Below are 11,758 nucleotides of genomic sequence, written 5' to 3' on the forward strand. Positions count from 1 at the left end.
TCACCAAACATCTGTTCTGGGAGTAAGTTTGGTACGAAATTCTGTGAAAAAAGCAGATTGCATTATGACTGCAACAAATGCACATGTATTTTGCCAAGTAAGACATGTTCCTGGATCGACATCTTATGATGATCCAGGATCAACACTATTGTCCAAAAATCTCAATCCCTACCCCTAAACCTAACCCTACCCATAATTTATTCCTAAAATCAGTGGGAAATGATAGCTTGATTAACAAGGGTGTAGAAGCACCCAACTCTGGTTGTAAGCCTAAAACAGATACTTCCTGAAAAGTTATATTTCAGTTCTGATTGGTTGATTGGAATGTTGTTCCAGCATCAACATGGATGTTGATCCAGGAACATGTTGTACTTGGTGAAATCACACTTACCCCCAGGACAGTGAAAAATGTCACTTACTTAACTGTTGGGGGCTACATAGTCACAGAAAAAAAAATCACCATGAAATTAGATTTAAATCATTTTGTTGGTATACTGACTTCTAATGAGGACCGTTTTGGGAGTAGTCTTTTGGTTGTTTGGGTTTGGATTGGTTGGCGGGTTTTGGTGAGCAAAATTACTTTATTACATGTGTACAGCTATCTACTTTAATTACGACAATCATATATTTACAATTGTGAATTCCACTTACTTAACCGTAGAGGGCTCCAAAGTTGCAAAAAATATATAAAACTATGGCTAGTTGCTTTAAAGTTGCTTTAAAAACTGACGTTAAATAGAAGAAGTTGTTAAATAAAGTGATTATTTATGTTTTCTTCGCACACAAAAACTATTCTCGTACCTTTATAAAATTACGGTTGAACCACTGTTGTCACATGGACTATTTTATAGATGTCCGTACTACTTTTCTGGACCTTAAACGTGGTGAAGACAAACCAAGATCTTATGAGTTTGGAAAGTCATGAGGGTGAGTAAGTAATGACAGGATTTACATTTTTAGGTGAACTATCCCTTTATATATATATATATATATATATATATAGCTGGGAGAATAAAACTGGTTGTTTAAAAATAAATCTGCATCACACGTGTTTATTTATAGATATGTTCAACAGCACGTGCCTTGCCAGCATTTACTTTTGCCTTTCAACATCTGTGTGACTAAAGTCATGACTTCATGCTCCTTCACTCAGTGTACTGCAGCGCACTGCCCATCTGTCCAAGGTCAATGCTCACTGGGTCACGTTCCTCCTGAGTGTAACACAATGCCTTGGCACTCCAGCTCTGCGCCGGTGCACTTTGGCTGTCCAGTGACCTGGAAAGGAGTAATGCCACTGGGCTCTTATCTGAAAGTGTCAGACTGTACAAACGTGTCTGCATACTGCTCCTCGACTTATTCTGCTAAGAATAAGTCCGGTTAAGAGAAAATGTGATACATTTTTATTAATGAACAATTTAATCAAATATTTAATTTATTATAGTGAAATATTTGTTTATGTTTTAATTAAATTACTGGTGCATGTGAGATGCACGTACATGTACATTGTTGTTTGTGTTGTAACTATATAAGTACTTTTCAGTCAGTCTGCATGAACAGTTTCGTGTGATGTAACTTCTTTATGAATAAATGATAGGACATTATCTTTGAGATCTATAGCGGATGTTGTTGAAATCTTTTCCCAGATATATGCTATGCTCACTGTGCAGAGGGTGACGTGCTCTACTTGAACTGTATCGTGTGTTTATCCAAGCGTAGGTCAAGGTCTCACTGGGACATTATAATATTGCGTGGCATGCCATCTGTAATTTATCATATTTCAGTGACAATAGACGTTGAATTGGACTATAATGAAATACAGGCTTCTTCATTAATCTTCACTGAAAACAAAATAAAAGCTCTAGAGCCCACTTACTTTATGCACTTGCCTAATCTGCACATTACAAGTCACAGTGTGATTTATTTGCTTGCTGTTGTGTGTCGGTAATCACCAGAGAAAATTGGGAGGCAAAGCCCTTATTTTTCAACAGAGATTGTCTCCCACTCACTGACATCTTTATGAGGAATATACAACAAAGAAAAGAGGACTTTCTTCACACCAAAGCACACACATTTCCAGCACTAAAACATGTAATTGGTTGAGTGTCATTCAAATTGCAAGAGAAAGGCTGAAGCGGTGATGCATTTTTTAAACACTGTAGATGGGAGGATTGGATGTTTCACCAGCACACGGTGGCATTTTTAAATGCATGAGGTCTACTTTATGTTGTAAGTGACAGCGTAAGCTTGTGTATTCTGAGAAAAGGCATCAGTGTTTACAAAGAGTTCTTTTTCTTTTCATATTTACGCTTGAAAGAACTATAATCAGATGTGTTTGACTGCACTTTGAACATTGGTAAAGTGATATTTCGGGACTCACCAATCTTGACCTTGTGTTCACCTTCAGCTCTGTTGTGTTTATTAGACTGCACTCAATGTGACCACATACTGTGTTATAGACAGGTTATGTCTGCGATATTTTAGAGCTAATAAATTTATATATATAGAACTAATAATGTATATAAATATAAATAGTATGCACAGTATATTATACAGGTGCAGTCAGTAAATGTTTTTTTTTTTTTTTTACTGTATTTTGACCAAATAAATGCAGCCCTGGACATAAGAGACTTCTTTCCAAAAAAATAAATAAATAAAATCTAACTGATCTCAGTTTTCAAAAGTAGTGTACTTATAAATATATATAAACATACATATTCACATTATTATTGTTAATATCATAAAAATTAATACACGTATTTGTATGTGTTATTAGTGATGTTAATAAAAAATACATATTTTAATATATATTTGTGTGTTAATATATTAATAAAATAAATAAAACTGTGCTTTTTATAAAATATATATTTTCAGTGTATTTCAGTTATTATTTTGTGTATTTTATGTTATGTAATTATGTATTTTGCATATCATTTATGTATTTTATTGCAATTCTGTATTTTATTTATTTTAAATAATTTGTACATTTATCCAGCCTCTACGATGTTGGGAAATATTAAGAAAATGAATAATCAACAATAAACAGTCTAAACTATTTACAAGCTGTGTCTGACACTGCTCACAGAAGAAGCCCTCACAGTATCAAACACCTCACAGTCCTCCTGAGGTGAGCGGGGTGGTCTGAGGACAGGGGGTGCAAGATGACCGCTGCAGGGTTCGTCCACTGTCCTGCTGATGTCATGGTGTCTGCTGGGGGTCCAGGACGAGACAGAGGGTCAGTGCAATGACGCGCTCCCAGTTGACCGAACTATTGTGGGTCCAGAGGGATGGGGGACACGAGGCGGGATGTGGTTGAATTTCCCATGTTCCCATTCCCTAAGTGAATAACCTCTTGTAAGAGCAACACCAAAGATGGGCGAACAACTTAAGATGTGCATGTGCTGAAGTAACCACAGACCAAGCAATTCATAATCTGGCAGGACTTTACAGATTAGATAAAATCAGAAATTTCCAGTTTTCATTGGATTCAACCCTGAACAGCAATGCATCTATCAATCTGCTCATATATATATCCATAAATAGTGGCATCTCCACAAGAGACAAGCATCAATATATTTTGTTTACATGCATTTTTGCTCAGTATTCCTTTATTTACTTTTCATGTGTGCTCTAAAATTAAACCAGGACAGCATAATCTGCTCGGTCCCGCCAAAAAACACACTACAACATTACAGATCTACCTCTCAGTCTAAACCCTCAGACTGCATGAACTCCACGACCTGCTTGATGACCTGTTATATACGATATTGTTGTGAGGATCTTATTCACTGGATCTCACTGGAGGAGGCTTTGAGTCTTCGTGAGGAGCATCTCCAATTACAAACTGCATCTAGTGTGTTCTACTGTACTGGGGAGCTTTCTCACAGTATTGAACCTGAGATGAACTTGACAAAATAAACACAGAAGGGTAAGAGAATACCAAGCCCATGCCTTCCAACAAAATAGACTGATATTCCACTAATAATAATAATAATAATAATAACGTTTCTAAGAAGAAATCACATGCTTTTTATATGCATCTCATATGACAACTAGAATGTTATGTAGATGTTTAATAAGCAAATAAATACTAGCCATATATTAAAGTCTATTGCTATTGAACATTCTCACCATTACTGCCAAGGGGAAATATCTATTTTATAGATATTATGTTTGACATTTTAAGTATAAAAGCTATAATGTCACAATGGAAACATGCTATTGAATTATAGCCTATTAAAAAATTTCATCAAAATGTTAACAGTTAAACTAATATGTATGTATGTATATATATATATATATATATATATATATATATATATATATATATATATATATATATAGTCCGATTTTTCATGAATAAATTCAAATTTGTTATTTAGTCACACATTATTAATATAACATAAAAATCGCTGTATTCGTTCATATCTTATAGAAAAGCTTTATAAGTGCGCCCTCTGCTGTCCCTTACATGTATTGCAGACAGGCGTTCTCCAACCAATGTATAAGTCTTTCCGGGTCAAAGTTTCCTTTGCATCCACATGTGATTCACATGTTTACGCGAGCATTTGTATTTAGAGGAACAAACTGGTGATACTGAAGTCGGAAAACATTTATTACATACTGTTATATTAAAAAAGCATAGCGCCGCTATGTCGGACAGTGAAGAAGAAGCTTGTGAACGCCTGACAGAAAAGCAGAGTGGTGAGTGCTAACTAGCTAACACTGTTCAGTCTTTTCACTACTAATCAACTCAGATATGTCAATTGAAATCTGATTTTATTTTCTCTTTTTATTTTTCTCACAGTTTCAAAGTACCAGTGTCCGGCCGACTTTGTGTCCATGCCGTATGATTCCTCTGCAAGTGTTTTACAGGACGAAGATGGAGAGAAGGAATTATGGATCATCAAAGCTCCAGCTCGCTTCGATCCTAAATGGTACAAAATACCCTAGAAATAGCTTATTGTTTAAAATAGTTTATTGCAAATAATGAACAGGTTTGCTAATGGGATTTCTGTCCTAATTTGAAACCAATCCTGAGGAGATCACACATAGTAATAATAAAATGTAAAATAATAATAATAATGCATGAATATAATAATAATAATAATAATAATGTTTTAGTTTTTAGTTTTTATAAAATGTTAATTTTATTTTTATGCAAGTAATATTTAATAATGCTTAAAATAAATAATAATGAGGTAAATTCCAGCATTCCGGTAAGTTATCATTATAATAATAATTAATAAAAACTATAATCATATTTTTATTAAATAGCAGAAAATCCATTAGTAGTCCTTAACATTCTTTTAGAACTTTTTTACTTGGGTATTTATGTTTTTTAATTATTTTGAAAATATTGACAAGGTTCTCAATGGTCATGAAAACCCTGGAAATATTGCTGTTTTAAATTTTTAAATTGTGATCGTCTTAAACATCACAGAACGCTCTACTGTGAATATACATTCTTCTAATCATGCTGTGCTTTGGAATATTTCTATAGGTAGATATTGTTCTTTTAAATGTTTTTGTAGAACAATTAAATCTTTTTAAAAATTATGTCCATCCATTGAGGGTCACTGCTTGTGTGTTACTGGCTTAAATGTATTACATATACTGCAAGAAATTATCACTAAAACTATTTGTAAAATTCATATAGAAAAACATTGCATAATTGAAATGTGATTGATCAATTTAATAATACTTGTTTTGTGTCCTATGCAGCTTTGAAAACCTCCAAGTTCCCTTATCAGGACTGGAAATGATCCAGTCTTCTGGCGCGACCTCTCAGATCTACAGCGTCCTCAGCAGCAGAACGCCACCATCAGATCTCCATCTGCTCATTTCCAAAGGGAAACATCAGAAGCCTGTCCTCTGTTCCTCTGGCTTCAGTGGAATCCTCAAGATCTCAGAGAGCTACGGAAACTGCGGTGAGAACCAATGTCCCGTTCCCATCCCTGCCGCTCCAGCTCCATCCATCCCAGCTGGTCTCAGGCAACGGTTTCAGCCTTTTGGGAGTTCCTTTGAACCTCACACGCAGGATGAAGCCACCGTAGTCTCTCCAACTGTTCCCAAGAGAACCAGTCAGGAACCGATCGAGGGCGAGGATCGGAAAAAGAAGAAAAAGAAAAAGAAAGACAAGAGGCAAGAGGACAGTGAAGCAGTTTTTATCAAAGAAGAACAGGCACAAATTGACTGTGATCAGTTAGAATTCTCTGAACTTAAGGAGGAAGAGTCGACGACGGAGGAAAGGAGGAGGAAGAAGAAAAAGACGAAGAAAGAGAAGGAAAGACATAGTGAAGACATGGTTGATGCAAGTTTAATATCTAAAACGGAGCCACTGGATCCTTCATACGATGATTACATTGACACACCAGGGAAAACGAAAAAGAAGAAAAAGAAAAGTAGTCGACATGAGTAGACTGTCGTAAGAACTAGGGATGATTTGGCATGTTCACAAATGCTTGCTGTAATATTTAACTGTCAAATGCAATTGAAAAACTGTGTCTGTCTTGAAATAATTCTAGGTTTCTATGGAACATTCAGTATTACCTTATGCATAGATTCATGCTTCTACTTAAAATCTTTTTTTTGGGGGGGGGGTTACAGTCATTCAAGCAACTGCAGTGCACATCACAGAGATGCTATTTTATGTAATAGACCTTAGTCAGGTTAGATGCCTTATGGAATATTTAATATTGAAAATGAGTCACTAAGGCATACTTTTGTCCCTTACAACCTTGTTTTGATTATTGTTAAAACATTATTGTGCTTCCTTAACTAAGGTCTATACAGGCAATTAATAAATGGAAAAAACCTGACGTCATCCATTCACTCAGTTCATTATGTCATTGTAAACCAGAATGATTTATTCTGTGGAACATTAACAAAACATATAAGATTTTACTTTTATTGTATTAACAAAAACCTCTCGGCGTTTAAAAAAAAAAAAATTATAGTAATTGTGTTCTACAACAAGAATGACAACTTTCGATTTTGTGGACGAACTGTTTCTTAAAACCTGCGGTTCGTCGGTAGGGGGCGACAGAGCTCCCTCTGCCGGTGAGAAGGCTGAAGCTCCGCCGCTTGTTCTGCACTGAAGTATGGTCATGTTTTCTAATGAGCTCCTGCACGTTTGCCGCCTGCAGATTCGGTTTCTCTGCCCCTCCCACTGCGCACATACAGGTAAAAGCTCAACATCCCGGAGTCCTATGGGATCACATGAGGAATTTCACACAGGGGCTGCTTTACATATGCGTTCATCAGGTATTTAAAGAACGCTGCACCTGCTGATACTCTCATTGAGAACTTTTTGTGAATTACACATGATATATAGTCACATAAACTCTCTCTCTCTCTCTCTCTCACCTGTTTCCAGCACCCACGCTTTGCATCGTTTGCCAAATATTTTCTGAGTTTGAGTCACAGAAAGGCAAGTGATTTGTCACCACCGGTGATTTTTATCACAGAGGCGGGGACGGTAATCACGTCCGTGCAACTCGTTTGACTTGTTTTTTATTACCCATATACTCTCATCAATAATGTTTTTTTCCCCGCGATATGCCACAGGCGTTATGAGATGCTTGAACATTGCTGGCTGTCTGGTGAAGCAGATAAATAATTGAACGCAGTCTGAAGTTTGGAAGCAACGTGCCCAGACTGCAAAGCAAGGCGAGGGGTCCTGTGCACCCTAAAACCGATGCAAAAGATAAGGTTCGGGTGGGGGACGGGGATGAGGGGAATGATTTTATTTTTTTTTTTTTTTTGATCCAATCTCGTTTTTGTGCACACCCTCCCCCTTTTCACTGCAGCAATTCTTGTCTTTCTCCACTGTGGAGATGTCTCTCTATCACTCACTCTTCAGAGTGTTCCACGCGGCCTGCAGCATTTGGGGAGGGGGGGTTGGGGGAGTTACCATAGCAACGCGGACTAGTCAAGGACTACTGAGCGGCGCGCGGCGTTCGAAATGGGGTTCGATTGGTGCCTCCCGCCAATTAGAGGAGCACCAGAGTCATCCACAACACACATTTTCTTCACGCCAAGACGCGGCAGTCAATATTTCTACTTGATAAATCCCATTCAGGTGTTTGTAGGGGATGAATTACTTCGCCAGAAACTTGACATGGCTCAGTCAAAGACGTCGATTGCAAAATGTGTCACTGAGCCTCCTCTGCAGCAGCAGCAAAGAGAGCCTTTCAGTGCAGTTTCACCTCTCGTTTACATTTCTGTAAACAACACCTTATTCTCCAACGCGGAAGTATCCTAAGCCTGTGGGCAAGACTTCCGGTTCATTAAAGAAGAACTACAACAACGTGCAGAAAGTTAAAACCATTTGCACTACAAACCAGTACTCTAATAATTAAGATAATGCATTCAAATAAAATGACAAGACACTAATTTGTAATATTATGCAGTAAAACAAGCTGGTTTGTACAGCTTAAAATAGCTGAATGCTGATGAGACCAGGAGCCGGAGTCAGGCCCATCAAATGTACCCGCCCCCGCTCTTTTGGGAAAAATAAGGTGGATGTTTATTTATTTAGCTATTTATTGTGTGGTTGATTGTATTGATGAAGTCTGGAGCAATGTAGGTGTATTCGGACCCTGCATTGCATTAAAATAAAATATGTGTGATTCTACTGTTGCAATGTGCACAACCAAATCAAGTCAGACATATGTTATAAAAGCACCAGGTCTTTCAGCTGGTTTCCATGACATCCACAATGCAATTTTTTCCTCATTGTTTCCTTACCCCGCTCTATGAATGCGTTCGTATCATGAGAGCACTCAGTGCTTCGGTTTCTGTCAGTGACCAAGATGTGCTGCCCAAAATATTGTTTTATTTTTATATAAAGAAGAAAAAAATCCACAAAGACCAGCCTTTCAAAACAACTTTTGGCTGGGATGATACAGACTGTAGTGGAGATCAGCCAAACTCAACAGATGCCTGTGCACAATTGTGTCATACAAATTAATATTTTGTTATATTTCTCTGATATATATATTATTTTATATATATATATATATATATATATATATATATATATATATATATATATATATATATATATATATATATATATATATATATATAACATTTATTTATTAATTATTACTTTTTTACTGTTCTCCGTCTGAAGCACCTAAATAAAAAAAAAAAAAAAATTTTTCAGAAAATATGCCATTTTCTCTCTTTGCCCAAACGAAAACCTAACAAGCCTTATTTTGTTTGAGGCCAGGGTTTGTGTTGGCGACTGCATGACCCGTTAGGCTAGGCCAACACTTTCTCTCCTAGACATGCTGTGCTTCCATCTGTCCAAGGGTCACTTACTCCCCACCGGTGCCAAACGCACGCTTCCCTCTGCGCGGTTCTGACATCTCCGTTTCTGCCTCTTTTCATGGCTTGTTGAGATAAAAGGGAGAGTGCAGATGGAAACTGGGTCACTAGAGCTTTTTATAACCTCATGGAATTGTTGTTAGATTTAACCTTCAGGTGCTAGCTGCTGTTGCTTAAACTGTGGAAAAATGGGGCAAAGATATTGGTAAAGTAGGCTAATTGGGAACTGAGTCACATTTGTGATTCAAATTAAAGAGAGGATTTCCCTTTCTGTGTACAGAATTGTTGCACACACCAGGTCATTGCTCAGGAAGTGCAATTATTTAACATTTTTCTGTCATTTGTGTGAGTTTGGATATATATATATATATATATATATGTATGTATGTATTTATGTGTGTGTGTATGTACAGTCGTGGCCAAAAATATTGACCCCCTTGGTAAATATGGTCAACAAAGTCTGTGAAAATTCATCTGCATGTTAATCCTTTTGATCTTTATTTAAAAAATTCACAAAAATGTATCCTTTCATTGGATAATAAGAATTTAAAATGGGGACCTTTATAAAATAAAGGTTTTTCTCAAATAGTCGTTGGACACAATTATTGGCCCCCCTAGAAATTGAATGAGCTTTTTAGCAGAAAACACTCAATGTGGGTTTGGTGAACACAGATATTAAATGTACCCCATGTGTACATTGACATATAAAGCTGTATTTTTGATGTTGTGGGCCTATATTTCTGCTGGAGGTCCTGGACATCTTGTTTAGACACATGGCATCATGGATTCTATCAAATACCAACCGATAAAAAAATCAGTAAGTGACTGACTCTGTTAGAAATCTTATAATGGGCCATGTTTGGATCTTCCAACTGTACAATAACGCAAACACAAACCTCAAAAACAACACAGAAATGGGTCACTGAGCTATGACCTTTCCAGTCCTCTGACCTGAACCCTACAGAAAATGAGAGGAGTGAACTGAAGAGAAGCACCAACATGGAGATAGGAATCTAAAGGGTCTGGAGTGATTCTGGATGAAGGAGGTGTTCTCTAACCTCATCAGGCATTATAGGAGAAAATTTAGACCTGTTAAACTGGCAAACGGAGGTTTCAAAAAGTATTGAATAAAAGGGAGGCATTAATTGTGGCCAATGTGTATTAAAGAAAAACATTTATTTCATAATGATATTTTACCCCATTTTTAATTCTTATTATCCAATGAAAGGATATACGTTTTTGTGATTTAAAAAAAAAAAAAAAGATCAAAAGGATTAACAATGCAGATGGTTTTTCACAGCCTTCTTTGATCATATTTACCAACGGGGCCGATATTTTTGGCCACGACTGTATATGGGCTGAATTTTCCAAAAGCATTGCAAGCCTAGATATAAAGTATTGGAACTGATTGTCTCTATGACTACTTAGTGAAAAGCAGCCCTGCGTTGTTGCAGCCCAAAGCAGTCTAGAAGAAAACATTTTTTCCTGCATTTATTCGCTATTTTCATAACATTGGAAAGCAAAAAAACAATGAGAAATAGCGTTCTCAAATCTATTTAACTTCCACAGTATGATGTATTTCATAATTAAACAGAAAATTAATCAAGAATAAAGGAATTTTAGAAATGAACTGAATTGTAGTAAGACAGGATTTATCACTGTAATGGTATTTAACAACCAATAATGCTGTTAACTTTTGGCTGTTTGCTGTTTTAGATCCAACATTAAATTAATATAAATGAATGATGAACATTAACTAATGGATAGTGATGACAGCTGCAAGGGGTAGTATTTTTATTTTGAAATTATTCGAAATAGGAACAATTTTGATGTAATTTTGACTTTAAAAACAAGTACCTATACACAATAAATACTGCATATAGGGCATTTTGCAGCAATGCCATATTTGGTTCCCAAAAGGACCTTTCAGTGAACAATTCTTAAAAGAAATATTTCATTGAGTGATGAATATTTTAATAATCTGAAGAACCTTTTCTGTTAAGGAATCTTTTTGTGGTCTTTATAGAATCCTTAATTGCAATAAAGAACCCTTATTTTTGAATAGAGTAAGTCTGGAAGTGTTGCCTACTTTTAAGTGTACTTGCATAAACTTTATTCTGTCTGATTATAAGCACTTGCTTAAAGATACTTTTGTTCCTTTTGATCAGCAAGCTGTGATATTAACGGCCTTTGGATTTCCACAGCACTAAAATCCATCATAAAACCTACAGAACACACACACACAAGATTCAAGGGCACTCATCTGCTCAAGAACAAATCCTGGCATTCCTCCTTTCAACTCACCATAAAATGTTCCTTCTATGGTCTTTCAAAGTGCTGTGGCGAGTTGCTTTGAAAGGTCACAAGATGTGTATTTCGTCCCCTTGTGGCTGAGTGAAAGAGATAAATGGCTCCCCTCAGCACT

At 36.4% G+C, this 11,758-nt stretch overlaps 1 protein-coding gene and 1 long non-coding RNA gene across 2 annotated transcripts; one reads left to right on the forward strand and one right to left on the reverse strand.

The window, feature by feature from the left end:
- The first annotated feature begins 4,487 nt into the window (after positions 1-4,487).
- Positions 4,488-6,501, forward strand: LOC113114864 (DNA-directed RNA polymerase I subunit RPA34-like). Its single transcript, XM_026281939.1, has 3 exons — positions 4,488-4,701; positions 4,805-4,934; positions 5,722-6,501. Exons 1-3 carry the CDS (start codon positions 4,650-4,652, stop codon positions 6,416-6,418), a joined length of 879 nt encoding a protein of 292 aa, XP_026137724.1. The 5' UTR covers positions 4,488-4,649; the 3' UTR covers positions 6,419-6,501.
- On the reverse strand, positions 6,411-8,342 carry LOC113114879 (uncharacterized). Its single transcript, XR_003293799.1, has 2 exons — positions 7,366-8,342; positions 6,411-7,206 (listed from the first exon to the last, which is right to left on the reverse strand). It is a non-coding gene; the product is annotated as an uncharacterized LOC113114879 (long non-coding RNA).
- Positions 8,343-11,758: the final 3,416 nt, after the last annotated feature.

This window comes from Carassius auratus, chromosome 15, assembly GCF_003368295.1.
Source record: "Carassius auratus strain Wakin chromosome 15, ASM336829v1, whole genome shotgun sequence".
In the NCBI taxonomy this organism is placed as follows: domain Eukaryota; kingdom Metazoa; phylum Chordata; class Actinopteri; order Cypriniformes; family Cyprinidae; genus Carassius; species Carassius auratus.

Bases quoted from the DNA above. Each gene is read 5' to 3' on its own strand.
- LOC113114864 (XM_026281939.1), top strand. From the start codon at position 4,650: ATGTCGGACAGTGAAGAAGAAGCTTGTGAACGCCTGACAGAAAAGCAG. The intron at 4,702-4,804 runs GTGAGTGCTAAC...TTTTTCTCACAG, and splicing joins CCTGACAGAAAAGCAGAGTG to TTTCAAAGTACCAGTGTCCG. The intron at 4,935-5,721 runs GTACAAAATACC...TGTCCTATGCAG, and splicing joins GCTCGCTTCGATCCTAAATG to CTTTGAAAACCTCCAAGTTC.